The sequence below is a fragment of the Oreochromis niloticus genome, linkage group LG23 (assembly GCF_001858045.2).
Source record: "Oreochromis niloticus isolate F11D_XX linkage group LG23, O_niloticus_UMD_NMBU, whole genome shotgun sequence".
Lineage (NCBI taxonomy): Eukaryota > Metazoa > Chordata > Actinopteri > Cichliformes > Cichlidae > Oreochromis > Oreochromis niloticus.
The window spans coordinates 11,162,231-11,178,661 of NC_031986.2; the positions used below are offsets into that span (position 1 = coordinate 11,162,231).

At 41.3% G+C, this 16,431-nt stretch overlaps 1 protein-coding gene across 2 annotated transcripts in view; it reads left to right on the forward strand.

The window, feature by feature from the left end:
* Positions 1-16,431, forward strand: part of appa (amyloid beta (A4) precursor protein a) — a 35,968-nt gene that overhangs the window by 4,816 nt on the left and 14,721 nt on the right. For both annotated transcript variants that reach the window (XM_003440864.5, XM_005450040.3), the window contains exons 2-5: positions 13,307-13,474; positions 15,284-15,413; positions 15,983-16,095; positions 16,184-16,374. In XM_003440864.5, the coding sequence (XP_003440912.1) occupies positions 13,307-13,474; positions 15,284-15,413; positions 15,983-16,095; positions 16,184-16,374 (602 nt within the window). The remainder of the gene's footprint in view (positions 1-13,306; positions 13,475-15,283; positions 15,414-15,982; positions 16,096-16,183; positions 16,375-16,431) is intronic.

A 16,431-nucleotide genomic window follows, 5' to 3' on the forward strand; every position in this document is an offset into this window, starting at 1 on the left:
CTGTAAATATCAACGCGCCATGAAGACAAACTCTTCATTTCTCTGCTGCTGAGTAAGCAGCTGTTTGGTACAAAATCTGAATAATAAGCTGAGAAACAAGTCGCCCTGACCTGCACAATCATTCAGCAGCTGCACAGAGTACATCCAGCACAGTAGTCACGCCACATCTGAAAGTGCGTCCCTGCCATTTCCCATCAATGCGTCAAAGCTCCATCACGAGTGCAGCATCTGTTTGGCTGTGATTTGTTGTATGGAACTGGCTTTCCACTGAGATATGACCTGCAGTGTGATGATCTGACCAATGACAATCAAATTTTAATCATGTTTTTTTGGGGGGGGGCTGGTTTTTTTTGTTTGTTTGTTTTTAACCACACAAATGCAAATTATCAGAGCAGGATGCATGACTCTGCATGATAACTGAGTGTAGAGTTTCACAGTGGTGTAACACATGGTGCTGCAGTCATTATGTTACTATATATGAAGCCCTTCATCATCATCACGACTATCGTGACTCAGACAGGACTCAATGTGTTTGACTTAATTCAACAGACTGCCTTGCTTGGAGGTTTGTAATGAACCAGAGAGGATCTTCTAAGCTAACCTCAATACTCTGAGGTGACGGCGGTCCAGCTCCCATTTTTGTGCTGGCAAGGTCTGACATTTGCTAAAGGGTCTTGACATATATACGGCAGCTCTGTAAACTCAGGTTCATGAAACTAGAGTGCCAGTTTAATAGTACTTGTCTTTTCTACCCCACTATGAAGGATGGTGGGGTAGAAAACATCTGTCGCCAGAGACATTTTAAAAAAGATAATTCTGCAAAAGGAAGGTAGGTGGTGGAATAAAACATACTGCACTATCACAAATTTGACACATCATGATTACATTTCAACTTGAAAAGTAAATGTTCTTTAATTGTGAACTTGCAGGGCACAGTCCAGAAACGGCATTATGCTTGTGATCCTAATAGTTTTCTCCTTGCTGATGCTAACTAGCAGACGTGTGCCAGATGCTGTTGACAAAAAAGGTCAGAAAGCTGTCGAACGCACAAATTAACAATCAAAAATTCAGGTTGCAGTGATTAAATATGTCCTTTGATAATTGTGGATTAAAGATTTGATTTTTGGCATATGAACTGAATTTTAAATCATAGTAAAATATGCGTGCATCTTATTTTAGCTCCTGACAAGGTATGTACAAGCAAACTCTAATAAACAGCAGAGGCTGAATCTTTAAAAGTAACCGTTCAAATGTTTCCCAGAGCCACAGTGCGGCTGGAGATGGAGTTTCCATCATTCTCTTATGCAGCTTCTTTTTTTTTTTTTTTTTCCATTAAATGAATGTAGACTAAGAAAGTGCTTTGCCTCAGTATGTGTCTGATTACTGCAGAGGTTGTAGGCTTTTTCTAAGATGGGTGAATCTTCTAGGGAAAGTTCCTTCCTAATGAAGGGGGGGTTTTTTTCTTTTGTTTTTGTTTTTTTGTTTTTGGTTTCACCATCTCTGTCAACGCATAAAAAGCCACAAGGGTCCTTGTTTTTAAAGCTTATATTTCATCACTTACAGAAATGATCTCATCCTCTCCTGTCTCGCTTCCCCCTTTGTCGTCTTGGGTGTTCATGGTTGCCATAGCAGTATGGCCTTCCCCCAGGTGCCTGGTATAATTAGGCTTTTCCGTGTTATTCCTGCTGTTCTTCTTACCCGCGTCTAGATTTTCATCACAAGAATTTGTCACTTTTGCTTTTATTCTGAAAAACCCGTGCTATCCATGTGTTACTGTGTTACTGGTGTGCTTGTACATGGAATGGGATGGAGATGCACAGATCAGAGGGTTTATGAATCTAGTACCTCTTCAAGTCAGGCGGCACGCCATCAATTGTAGATGACAAGTGCTCTCGGAGTCCAACTGTGAAATTGGAACACTTGTTTCAAATGCCAAGCTTGTGTGTGTGTGTGTGTGTGTGTGTGTGTGTGTGTGTCAGCATGATTTGTGCTGTGTGCAAGCACAGCGGAGATTTGCACCAAAGAGCGGACGGGAATTCTTGACGGCGTTGTGCTATTTCTGGATCCCTTTCCTGTTTGGACTCCATGATAGAAGCGGGCTTCCTGCATTTGTGCAGTAAACCGGACCGATGCAGAACAAGCCAGGTGTGTTTGTGTGTTTTTGTGTGGATGGTGGGAAACCACTCATTACAAAATCCAAATTGTTTGAAATGACAATGACAAACCCTGAATTATTTTAAGCAGTGTCCTCTAAAATTGATGCTAATGAATACATTACGAAATGTTTTTTCAATGGGTGGCACAGTGGTAGCGGCTTTGTCTGCATTGTCGTCTCACATCAGGAAGGTCCTGGTTCAAATCCTGGCTCTACCCTGGCCTCGGCATTTCTATGTGGTGTTTGCTTGTCCTCTAAGTGCTGCCGGCGTCCTCCCACAGTCCAAAGACATGCATGTTAAGTTGATCCATAAATCTAAATTGGCTGTAGGTAGTTCAAGTCCTGAAAGTGTGTACATTGACTCTTTTTGGTTAAAAGTGCACAAGTTTTAGTGTAATGTTCTTTGAGACTAAAAACCCCCAGCAATATTTAAATGCCCGTCTATTTCCATGCCCATCGGTTATAATTGGAAATTCTGTTTTTCCTTTGGTCCATTTGTTACCACAGGGCTATAACTGACTAAGTGTTGTGGGTTGGTTGGTTTTGTAACTCTGGCCACTGACAAAAAAGCTGACATGGTGATAAAAGTCAATAACATTCAGAAATGTTTGCCCACATAATTAAACATTTTAATTACAAGAAGCTGTAAAAAAAAAAAAAAAAATCCCCACCGCAATCCTGCAAAGAAGCGTTTGACAGAAATATTTCAGATATTTGTGCATATTTCTGTTGAAGCAAAAGCGGTTTTGGTAATCTCTGATCTAAGTTTATAAATTAATCACCGTGTTTGCGTGTCTGTGGGCATCAGCGATCAGAGGTCCATCTGTTTATGTTGGCATGTCGCTGCAAAGTGACTCCCGCCTCAGTACCGTTGAGGTCAGGGCCAGTTTACCAGGCCGGTACAATGGCTTAACGTTTAACACACACAAACGCATGCACACGCAGTGATGTGCAAGTTACACATCAACCAACCCACTTCCTTTCAAAGCTAAGTAACCAGATGATGAAATTCCTGCTCCCCGGCGACTTGGATAATGGTGTTGCCTCAGGTTGCCGCAGCCAGAGGGAGGTTATAACAAGCCGTTCCCCGGGGTTGAGACCAGCCTCTGTGTCCATGGTGATTATAACTAAGGAAACCAAAAGTCCTTCCATCACCTCTAGACAAATTAAATGGGCAGAAGTCAGATCTGTGTTTCTTACACACTTCTTAATCAGATTTTAAACAGATTTGTCTGAGATGCTAATTCCAGGGGAACCCCCCGAGACAAAGCTTAATCGCACTGAATATGAATGAAGATAATTCTTCAAACAAACTTAAATTCTCCTCTCAGACTATATGCAAACTTTTTAAGATGAGGACTGTGGGATAAGCAGAGAGTAAGAAAAAAAAAAATATGGCACGCACATGAAGAGAACATATCAAGAACACCAGTTAGGGTGTCGTTGTGAAGGTCATCAACACAGACAGACGCGCTTAAAAGGAATTAGCCGTCAGTCTTGATCTGAGGAAACATTTGATTGTGTCAGTTTGTTCTTTAAGCAGAAATCAGTAAGGAAATCTGTATTTATCCCATTGATTTTTAAGCAATGCCTGAATGAACATGATGCACTGTTGTTGAGGTGCTTGGGTTTCATTAAAACCTGATTTAGCTCCATATGCCCCACCTGAAGCTACTGGAGAATGAGCTAAGCAATCATCCTGCTCCCAGATTTTTTTTTTTTCCTGTTATATATTTAGACCAGAGCTTCTGACCTGAATAACCTAAAAATGTTTGATGACAATGATGTTTATTTAGTTTTTAGATCTACTCTGTAATTGGATTTCTAGTCGACAGGGAGGGTGAGGGTGAGGGGAGGGGAAGCAGGCCTGACTGCCCTGTAATTAGTGAAACACTATCCACTAGATGTGCTTCCCAAACATCAGGCACTGGTAATGTTATATACACACCAGTATGATGGGATGCCATTCTACACACACTTTAGGGCAGGTCGGAGGTGATCTGAGGGTTTGGGTAACATCAGGGCCGGCTCGTCGGGGCGATGCAGACTCGCACATACTGCAGCACTTCCGTTACCTTGCCGGTCTTATTTATTCCAGCCATTGCAAGTAAACGAAATCCCACAGCGATGTATCTTGTAAACAAGCCACAGACAGCCGGGCTTCTGCTCGATTCCACCGCAGCTGATTGATTAATGACTGGAAGGAAAGCCATCTAAGTTTGCAGTGTATCACACGGCATCTAATCTGAATCTCAAATGCTGAAAGCTTCTGAGGTTAACGCAGCAAAGTCATTATTTGCATTGTGTTAAGCTGCCATTTCTCGTGTATCTAAGTAATTGTTAGGCATCTCTAAACACTCACCACTCAGCTGACGTTATCATTTGTCTGTGGAACGTTATGTACCAGCTTGGACAATAATGCCTTGTTTTGTTAGCTGCTAGCCTGGACATACAAAACCAAAGATGCCTGTAAAAGATGCGTCCCAGAGAGAGAGGGTGTATGTGTGTGTGACTCCTGCAACACATTGTGCACTCCAGGGAGTCTACCCCTGGAGGGAGAGCTGATCTAAGACACCCGCTTATCCCCCCTTCCACCATCCCCACCACCACCTTCACCCAACTCCCCATGGCAGGCCTGGGCCACACAGATAAGACTGCACAATTAATAGCGCTTCAGGACCAGCGCCCATGGGGGAACACTTCAAAGATTGCGTTTGTGTGTGTCTTTGGGTGCGATGGAATACATTAAACTATTTCCGTGCTTCTCTGTGACTGAGCCGCGTGCGTGAGAAAATGGATTTATTTGCATTTCGTATACATGTGATGTAATATTTCTTTCTCTGACACCAAAGGGGTAATAAACTTGTCCCTGCTTTTCTCTGCTATTAATGCAGATAATCACATCAGTGAATGCAGCAGTCACAGGCGTGCTCTGAGACGGGAACGGTTAGGCAGTTTACCATAAAGCGGAAGAAGATTTATGTCTTTATGGGTCCCACGTGTGGAGTGGCGTGCAGTGGTATAGATCGTTGGGCATGTTCGGTCCTCTGAGAGTCGAGGAGTAGATAGTAGAGTTTACACCGAATTTGTGTTTTTTCTGTCAAGGTAGAACTAATTATTTCAAAAAGACTTTTTTTTTTTTTTTTTTTTTTAAAGTAGGTTAAAAAAACATTTTTGACAGCATTTATGGTAAATTTGTTGTAGAAAATATTCAGGAAATTTGGGGACATTTTCAAGGCTGTGAATGGTATTTTAAAATGGCTTTATTACCATTTTCTTTTTTTTCTTTTTTCTTTTTTTTTAAGACTTTGAGTAGCCCTTAGGGAAGTGAATACACTTATGCTTTACTGTATAGGTAATATATAAGTGTGTGTTTTCTTATTTTACAGATATCAGCATTTCCCTGTTAATTAAAAATGTCTGTTATGCTTTAATGAATAAAAATCCAATAAATAACCAGGGGCTTTTACCCAGATGTCTATCACATAATTTAAAAACTGTGCCTTTTGTAGGGAAGTAGCGTTATTTTCAAATAAAGTTTAACACTGGATCTTTTTAAAATTCAGATGTTTTACACTCATCATCCAACTAAATTATTTTATGTTACAATAAATCATATATTGATCATTTCAGACAGAATGAGGAAGGAAAATGCTGGAATAAGACAGGGTTATGATGCAGATATTTACAGCATACTTTTTACACGGATACAACAATTAGATAAAGAATGATTCAAAAGCTTTTAAAGTATCACTGACATCTGGAAAGTTATATTCACTGGAGCAAAGAGCAGAATGTAATCTCTGACTGTTTGAGACACGTGATGAGACGTGTGGAGCCAAGATGATAATGAGGAATGAAACTGATAACGGCTGCTTCACGGTTTAACATATTGTGCATTTAAGCCCCCTTTCCATTAGTACCTACTCAGATCAACTTGGCATGGTTTTGAGGGTTTTCCATTAGGTCTCAGTACCTGGTACCAGGTACTAAAATAGTACCTTCTCAGCCGGGGTTCCAAGCGATCTGATCAGGTACTAAAATGTGACGTTGTCAGACTGCATGCCACAGATTGGCTGATCAGTGGCGTCACTTGATGAGTCATGAGAGCGTCTCGTGCAGGAAAAGCAAAACTGCCATTTTTGAAACCCAACAACGAGGGAAATGGCTACAAAAAACAACGTCTTGGTCCCAGCAGGTATATTGTTTCCTCGATGTCCACCTTTGTTGCAGCGTTCATGTTGCATGCTAATTACACGATGGGACGCTCGGTAGCGTTGCTGTGATGACAACCATGAATATCCTGGTCATACTGGATTGTAATGGAAAACCAGTCGAGTCGAGTTGTGGCGAGTCGATCCGAGTAGGTACTAGTGGAAAAGGGGCTTTAGAGATGCTCTTCTGCAGACCTTGGTTGTACCTGTTGCCTTCCCATCGACACCTGTCTAGCCATTCTTCACTTTCTGTGGGTGAAGAGGTCTTGGATATTTTCTCTCTCTTTTAGGGTCATTCATGGTTGTGCATGAAAATCTCAGCAGATCAGCATTGTATGAAGTACTCAGACAACCAAGGCACATTCAAAATGACTTAAATCACCTTCCTTCCCCATTCTGATGCTCAGTTTGAACTTGAGCGAGTCATCTTAACCAAGTCTACATACCTAAAGGCATTGAGTTGCTGTCATGTGATTGGCTATTTAGATATTTGTGTTAATGAGTAGTTGAACAGCTGCACCTATTGTAGTGGTCAGTATCAGGGTTTTAATAGTTTTGCAATTTTCATTAGTTTTTATTTTTATTTCATTTTGACTTCAGATTTTCAATTTTATGTTAGTTTTAATTAGTTTTTACCAATTGTTTGCTAGTTTAGTTTAGTTTTTATTTTTTTGAAAATCCTTAGTTTCAGTTATAGTTTTAGTTGTGTTTGCAATAAAGTGTAACAAAATCCCAGTTTCATCATATCAGTCATTCTCTTCTGCTTATCCTTGGGTATGTTGCTATTCCAGCTACCATACCCTGCACCCTGGACAGGTCGCCTGTCTGTCGCAGGGCTAACACGCAGAGACAGACAACTCACATTCCCACCTATGGGTTCTTTAAATAAATAAAGGCAGATGAACAACCACTGATACCAGGCAACTATAAAATGTATATCTTGGCCCCAATGAGACTATTAACTCTTGCAGCACCGGGTGTTTGTAATTTTCGTTCAAGTGAATTGATAAACCTTTTGAAGGCAATTGACTCACACAGTTATGTAGATATCCCAGTCCTGTTGTCTCGGGATGCATCACGCTGCCTTGCCTGGGGTTAGCTTCTGTTTCTGGGGATGAGGGTTGGGCGTGCTCCCTTACCTTCTCAAGGTAAGCTAGGTTAGCCTTCTTGTGTGAGCTTTTCAAGTGCACTTTAAGGTTTGCGGGATTTTTTTTTTCCCTTTAGAAATGGCCCTCATAATTTGTCTCTTTCCACTACAAGACACTTGCTTTATCCAAAACACAGTCATATTCAAAGTAATCCCAAATTGGACTCTGGCGCTTTCTCCAGACTTTTCCTGACATGATTCTGCGCGTGGACGGAGCAGCAACACAGACGACTCGACTAACGTACTGCCACCTGCTGGCATAATGAGACACAGCAAGAAAAATACCTGGAAACTAAACTTCATTTTCACCCTTGACTATTGTATGACACGCACACATCAACGAAAACTAAACGCATTTTTGCTATAAATTCAGTTAATTTTAGTTAGTTTTGTGAACGCTCATTACAGTTTTAGTTAGTTTTCCTTTTTTTGTTTTTATTTTTATTTCCGTTAACGAAAATGTTTTTTCACTTCTAGTTTTCGTTATTTCGTTAGTTTTCGTTAACGATAATAACCTTGGTCAGTATAGACATACATTTGCGATAGACGTATGTAAGCGTGACAGTTTTGTAGTGAGGTTCTCATTTGTTTTTAGTCTATAAAGAAGGTTTATATTAAGTTTTCATTCTGGTTTTTTTTTTTTTTAATTCTCTTTTTCTAAACTGTGTGTGCTACTTTGAATTTATGTAATAAATGAGGAGAAATAAGCAAGTCTTCCCAACTAAGAACCTGTAACTTTAATGTCTATTTCTGTTGGGGGGGGAAAAGGCTCAATCAGTTTAACAAAAAAAAAAAAAAAAAGAATGTGGCAGGTTTCTGTTGATTTAATAAAATGACTCCTCAGTAAAATTAGTTTTAGCACTAATCTAACTACTGAACTTTAAATCAAAAGTTTAAAGTTCAGTAGTTAGTTAGTTCACCATTTAAATCAAAAGTGGATGAACCAAAAAAAAAGACCAACCAAATCAATTATTCCTTAAAGCAAAACATTTGACAGTCACACGATGACGACGACGATGATGATGATAAAGCAAAGATCACGTTGCGTGAGTCTAAGATTTGTCAGATGTGATGGAAATGCATCCATCTGTGATTTTTTTTTTTTTTTTTTTTTTTTTTTTTTTTTTTTTTTTTTAAATCATACCGTGACAAAAATGTGGGCCACTCTCATCAGAACCCTCCGTGGGGTAGCACACCACTCTAGAAAATTGCAGCAGGAAATAATCTCACTTTAATCGCCAAACTAATATAAACTTGTATGTTATTGCATTACATTATTGGATGTTTTTTTTGTTTTTGAGGATTTCTTTCTACTGGAGGGTTAACGATGTCCTTTTTATACTTAGATTATCATGGTGCTGTGCTTTTTAGGGCTCAATAACGAGCTGTAACAACCCGAACAAAAGACTACACACAACTTAATGTTGCTGCGACCGCACCCGGTAACTCAGCTTTATATTTTCTCTACTCAGTTGCAGTAATTTTGCAGTTTTTTTGCTGAGAAAAGGCACATGAGAAGAATTCGTCTTCTTTTTTTCTGGTATTTGTTTGACCTCCTAAACTGGAGCTCTCGAATTTCTTGCTCTTTTTGATCAAACAATAGGCTCCTTTCATCAGTTAATCTGATTAATAAAAGCAGCCTGAAGCTGAAAGCTGCTTTTTTTTTCTCTTTTTTTTCTTTTCTTTTTTTCTTTTTTGGATCACTGCTTTAGTTGCATCACTTTTCAGGGAGAACTAGCATACCAAGCAGTATGTGACTGGATTTTCTGCTGACTTTAATTGAACTATCTTCACAGGGTCAATCTCATATAGCATCACCCTCCTTTCCCCTAGTTTATTCCCTGTTCTTGCCGTGATGGCTATCATGCCAGATTGAGACCAAAGGGGGATATTTCTCCTGGCCGTGCTGGCGTTCTAATCCTCAGTGCCCAGATTACTGCTCCCTCCCCTCCGTGCCAGTCTGACCAGCTGGCAGACTGGAAGGACTGTGAACCGAAGCCGAGTTGGGATAAAGACAGAGCGAATGAAGGAGATGAGGGAAGCCTGGTGTCTCCTCGTATAATGTGCGACACTTTGTTGCTGACGTGTGTCACCATTTGTCAGACTGCCTTTTATTGAGTCCATCTGTTGCCTGCTCGGGGTAGATTCTAGCTCACAAGGTTGGCTCTGAAACCAGAAGACGACAACAAAATAAAAAAGAATGGCCTTTTTTATTCAGCCCATCTTTCATTTAGAGAGGATTTGTAAACTGGAAAATGTGTGCAGGTCATTATTTATGTAGTTACTAGAAGATTCAGCATGAGAAATTCAGTGGTTATTTCTGAAGAACTGATGTAATCGACTACGAACTTCTTTTCATCTTCTAAGCTTTTTCTGACACCACAGCTTCACATCTTGTCATCTGTCTTCGGCTCTTCATTCTCTCTTCATTCTCACATCCTTTCAGTTTTACTAAGAGCCTGACCTGCTCGAGCCTGAAGGCTTATTGTCCAATTCATCTGCCCTCCCATTTCTCCCTGTCTCTCGGTATTGTGGTTATTGTTCTTTCTTGCACTTGGTTCTCTCTCGATCATCCAGTGATTCTGATTTATAAGCTTGCTGCGAAACCTTGGCCAACAACCCACTTCCCCTCCTCCTCCATCAACAGAAGACGGAGCGGTCGAGATATAGCAGCAGCGAATGAGAAGGAAGAGAGCATGATTAGCTGGGGTACGATTTGCCAACCAAAACAGTTCTACACACAGAATTTAAATGCCAGGAAGCAGTCAGCAGTAATTTCCTTACCTATGCCCCAAAGCAGAGAGGAAGTTGGGTTTTTTTTTCCTTTTCCAGTAAGCGGTAGAGTAAGGCCACAGGGTGGAGAGATACGGTCAAAATTGAATTGGGCACCCAGAGAGTTTTAATTAAAAGATAGTCTATATGAACTACTTTTTAAAGAAAAGTTTCCATTCTTACTTTGCCCTGGGATTTTACTATTAGTGAACAGGGTGGACTGTGATCTGTGTCTGATGGCTCACAGATGGCATTGTGGGAATCGAGCAGCAGACCCTTAAATAACCCTGGGTGGTGCAGATGGCTTAGTGTCAAGACCAATGGCCACCAGTGTTAAGTGTCATTTGTGGGAGCTGAGGAGGGCTGCAGCTAATGGGGGACTTTACACCCTACTTTGTGTGTGGAGATGGGGATTTACTGACTTTGGCGCTACTACATGCTGCCACTTATGTTGATGAGTGGGGGATGTGAACTTTTAAAGGTGTGCATATTTGACCCATGTCAGTGTAACCCGAATCGTGTGTGTGTGTGTGTGTGCTGTGGTTTCATTTCAAACACATTATTACACTGTTTTTATTAATTTGCTTTCTTTTTTATTGTGATGATAAAATGATGTTACTGTTAAGTTAAATGCCTCAAAACAAACGACATTGGACATGAGCCCATTGGTCTAAAATGCTAAAGCTTCAGTGGGTTTGACAACCAGAGGAGGCCATATTTGGACCGTAGACAGTATAAAACATGGATTAAGCCAATCTAGAAGTGCGTTAAAGCTGCATTCTGTCTCAAGGCCACCAGATGGCGATAGTTGTGGTTTCAAAAAGACTTGTGGTCCAATAGACACCTATTTGAAAACCATTAAATTTTAGTAAAGCCCTTGCACCTCGGGTGGAGTTGCTCTCTTTGCGTGCCCTTGTAGTTTTCAATGTTTTTATGTGTAAAAACAGTTGACAAGAATGGTATGCTACAGATAAAATGCATTGGTTAGCCACATCTCACCTCTGTTTGTAAGCAGCAAATAGTAACTTATAAACGCTCATAATTTAAGATTGTTAATCATAAATTACAATGTGTAAGTGTGATGTTGCAGAAATGCTTCGTTTTTGATCACGATTATAAATTTCTACTTAATCCTGCTTTTTTTTTTTTCACAGTAATTGCATTTACTGAAATAAAAGGGCTGCAGATAAATAGGGGTAAAAATCTAATTAGTTTTTCTCAATGAATGCACTCTTTGAATGCCCCTTTAATGGTTTCAAGTCTATAATTGAGAACTACCAAGATATGTGATCGCCCTCATATGAATCTGATTAGTGTAAAGCAAAACACTTGGTTTATACTATTTGACAGATGGATTTACTACTGCTAGCACCTGTGTATATAACAGTTTTCTTTTAATGGTACAATTTTTGTTTTGCTTTTTTAAAAGAGCCAATTGAATACATTTCAGCTCGATGTGTTTCAAATGTTCATTTCCCAGCTTCACAGCAGTAGTCCTCAGCTGCATTAGAGCTTACAGGTTGATTTTTTTTTTTTTTTTTTTTATTGCGTTTGTGTACCTGGCAAGCTTTCTTTTCCGCTTTGCTTGGCTTTTCTGAGCGCCATCAGGTGAAAATAGAAAATGAAGTAACGGGTTCAGAGAGTGCTGCCATCTTCTCCTCCTGCCAAGTGTGTAAATACAATATGTGTGTAAATGGGACATAATGAAAGCTGATATAGTTCATCTCTGTGCCGATAAACCAGATACTCACTCGCTAAATTGATCCAAAGGTTTGAGTTTTCAGCTTTAAATTGAATCCAAATTGATGGGCCCCACCAGCCATTCTCATATTGGAAGAGGACTTTATGCCCCTGGCTGCTTGGAGAGAATCAAGTCTGGAGGGGGGAAAAATATGCTATCCATCTCACAAAACAACATTTGTTTGCCTGCCAGTCCCTTCAAAACCATTAACAAGATTAGGGGAGCACACAATGGCAACAGCCCCCTCTCTCCTCTCTCTCTGTCTCCTTCCCCACCCTCCTGTATTCCCTCCCATTTTGTTCTAGCTCATTTGCCAGTACAATGCAGACATTCAGAGGTTTGTCTGCACCTCCTCTCCTAGGGGAGCTCCAGCACAAAACCTCCTTATGCGGGCAAGGCAGCAGTGGCACACGCATAAGAGGAGGCACGAATCGACACACACCCAGGAGCGTAAATTACCACAAAAATTAATACATTCATGCCAAAGGCAGGCCTTCTCTCTTCCATACACGAACGCACACGGACACACACACTCCCCGTGCCTGCAGCCAGCTTGTTCCCAGAGAAATGAGCCAAAAACAAATCAACAGAGGGTTATATAAACACTATACTGTCCTGGAAAAAAGGCAAAAACATGAGCAGAGATATACCTGTGAATAGGGTATAGCACAGGGCAGTTGAGTGGGTGTATGTGCGCTTGTGGCTGAGCATCATAGACAACAGAGGGTGTATTGGATTGCCCCAGGCCTGTTGTCTGAGGTAATTTATTCTTGTAAAGATATTGATTTTTTTTTTTTTTCCCGCCCCCAAGTCCATCACTTTTGTTTCACTTATTTAGATCTGTTATTTTCATCGTTTCTGTTCAGCAGGATCTTTCTGAACAGTGAGCAATACTGCACCAATAAGTGTTTGATTGCACTGTTAAGGGCTTTATGGCCATAAACCTAAATTTTTGATGAAATCTGACGGGGGTGCGAAAAAAAACTTGCTCCAGCGCTCCCTTCACAAACATCTTATCTTCGGCTTTCCTCATCTTCCCCTCATTTCCCACTTCTCATCTTAAACCAGCTCGTCTCATCTTACTTTTCATCTAACACACTAATCTCCTCTCCTCTCCCGACCCTCCTCTATCTGAGTAATAAAATTTAATTGCATCCGTCTTGCATTTTTCAGCGCGAGTGCTCAAGGAGTTTAACGTGAGTTGTATATCTCATTAAATCTCTCTCTCTCTCCCGCTCTCTGTTTTCCCCCTTCACCCCTGCCCCGCCCACCCGCAGGTGCCTACAGATGTTTCGATGGGCCTGTTGGCAGAGCCCCAGGTGGCCATGTTTTGTGGTAAACTCAACATGCACATCAACGTCCAGAGTGGCAAGTGGGAGCCGGACCCCTCGGGCACAAAGAGCTGCATCGGTACCAAGGAGGGCATCCTGCAATACTGCCAGGAGGTAAAGTGTGTGTTTTTGTGGGGCGGAGGTGTCCTATTAATCAACTGATATAAATCTTTATTGTTTTAATTGTAATAAAAAGGCCCAAAGGGGATACTATAGACAGGGGGATACACACTGTGAATGTCAGGATAGTGTGATAGAGGGGAAAACTTCAACAGCTATGTGGTTATTTTGTTTTGAGTGAGGAATGAGTCTAGATGATAACTTGGGAGGTGGTGACGTGAGCGATTTTTAGTAGATTTTAACCATTAGACTGACCCTCTGAGAGCACTGTGTGTAACCTCTGTAGGGTCCAGATATCACCTCATGCTACCAGTAGTGACGCTGACCCAAGCCAAATGCAAAACTAGTGAACAAACAGTCAGGAAAAGATGAGGAGGGAGAACATGTTAGTAGCCTGCACCAGTAAAACCATTCCCGTTTTAGTGGTTGTCTCATTGTTGCCCCTCTAGTGGACCTGTTAGTTTCATTAACATTAACACCAAAGCAGATGAAACTGATGAACAAACCCCTTCTGCTACTTAACTGACCTGATCAATATCCCACAAGTTTAACTGCCTTGATGCTGTAGAAGTGTAATGTTAAACACTCACACAGAAGGAACAGCAAAATGGACGTTAAGAGGCGAAGATACTTGTCATTGCTGGTGCACAGAGAAGTCTGTCACGAGTGGGCTACACAGTCGGCAAGCAGATTTGTTTTTAGTCACCAAAATCCCCAGTTTGGCAGGATGACATGATGCCAAAACTCTGCTCAGTAAACAAGCTGCTTAAGTCCATGTGACTTGGCTTGTAATTGGGCAGCTTGAAAGTGAACTAACCAAAAGTTTAACGTGAGACGGTGAACTCTTTTTGTTGCCGTTTGACCCAAGAAAACTGAGCACAGCCTTCTGACTGAGGCTGTTACATTTCACTCTGACTTTTCTGCAAACACAAAACAGGAGCTTTTCATCTGGATAATTACAGCAGTCTCACTTATCAGTGTGTAAATAATCTACGATAAAAGCAATTCATCTGATAAGAGGAGGTGAGCAGTCGCTGGGAGGAAAAAATTACAGCAAAGGAAAATAAATTCACCCTCCCATTGTTAACACTGATAACAAATCTAGTGATAAGAAACAAATGCTTGCCAAATCCCAGCTTTTTACGCAGTTTGAACTGCTGATATTAAAAATAAAAAAAGGCAATAGATTGAGGACCTTCCTCTTATAAGCTGAACAGAGGAAAAAAACGACTTGTCTACAGTGACAAGGAACCAAGAAGGTTATGGAAAGACTATTTTTTCCCCATCGCTTTTGTGAGAGGCGTGAAGGCAGAGAAAATAGAAGAGGAGGTGTCATGAAAAAGAACGAAGGGAGAGGGATGACATGCCAACTCAGAATATTGCGTAGAGGCAGATGTCACGCATGGCTGAGAATATAGAGGTAAACACAGCAGTCCTGGTAAGCAGGAACAGCATTGAGGAGCACTGCAGAGCTGTGAAGATTGTATCTCGGGGGATGGAGAAAAAGAAACTATTCTGAAGGAAAGGTGTGGTGGATTCTTTTTTCTTTTTTTAAAGGCAATTAAAAAGGGAAGGATTGATAATCTTTAAAATAGATTAGCAAACGCTTAATGGCTGTAACTATGTGGCTAAGAAGGCATGACTAAAGATGACCTCAGCATCAGTTTGAGCTCACTGTGGCCAAAAGTGTGACAAGCTCATGATTAACAGTCATTCAAGCTAATGTTAGAAAAGCAGGTGACACGTCATCCCCTGCTCAGTAGATATAGTGTCCCATTGTAAGACTTAATGTTGTGTGTACAGGTTTACCCTGAACTCCAGATTACCAACGTGGTGGAGGCCAATCAACCAGTCAGCATCCAGAACTGGTGCAAGAAGGAGCGCAAGCAGTGTCGCAGTCACATGCACATCGTGGTGCCCTACCGCTGCCTAGGTGAGTCCACAAAGCATTCCACTCAGTTTTCACACCATCTGCCAGATTTACTTAACACAAGCAACATGGTGTGGTTAGTTACTTCTAAACCCAAATTCACTGTAATCTTCACCATTTTCCTTGGGTAGGATATAAGATTTGATGCATGCAGATTGCATGGTGATGATGACTACATCAGGAGTCAGCTGCCACGAATCATCTTGATTTTTATATTTTTCCACATAACGTCATTTCTGCTTTCCTATTGGCTGGTCATGGCAGAAGTCGGATTGTGAAATTCTGACACACTCAGAAATTTAGGCTCTATCTTTGGTGCAGTGGCCAACTTTAAACCTCCTACTTTAATGGTTTTGAAGCTATGGCAGAAGAATTCCCCACTTTTTGTTTGATGTTGGTCCTCTATTGTCTTATAGAGGCCAAAAATCCCTCTGTTTATATGAAGCTCTGATTTTACTCAAGAGAGCCTTTTATGAGATGAATCGGTGTTTGTTGAAATTTGTCTGCGGCCAGTCGGACACAAGATTTAGATTATGTGTTAAATCTAAATGTGTGTATGTTTTTTGCTGCAGTGGGAGAATTTGTGAGCGACGCTCTGCTTGTTCCTGATAAGTGCAAGTTCCTGCACCAGGAGCGCATGGATCAGTGTGAGAGCCACCTGCACTGGCACACTGTAGCCAAAGAGGTGAGTACACACTTGCACACACAACACACCCTTAGACTCCTTTAATGACTTACATGAGCATGTACTGATCCGTTTTGTCTCGTCTCAGTCCTGCGGAGACCGCACCATGAACCTCCACGACTATGGGATGCTGCTGCCGTGCGGCATCGACCGCTTCCGTGGAGTGGAGTTCGTGTGCTGCCCCGCTGAGGCGGAGCGTGACGCCGATAGTGCTGAGCAGGATCCTGATGATTCTGATGTCTGGTGGGGCGGAGCGGAGACCGACTACTCTGACAACAGGTACGCACTCGCACAAATAAATGAGGCCAAGGCAGCAAAGAGCAGAGTGATGCGTCA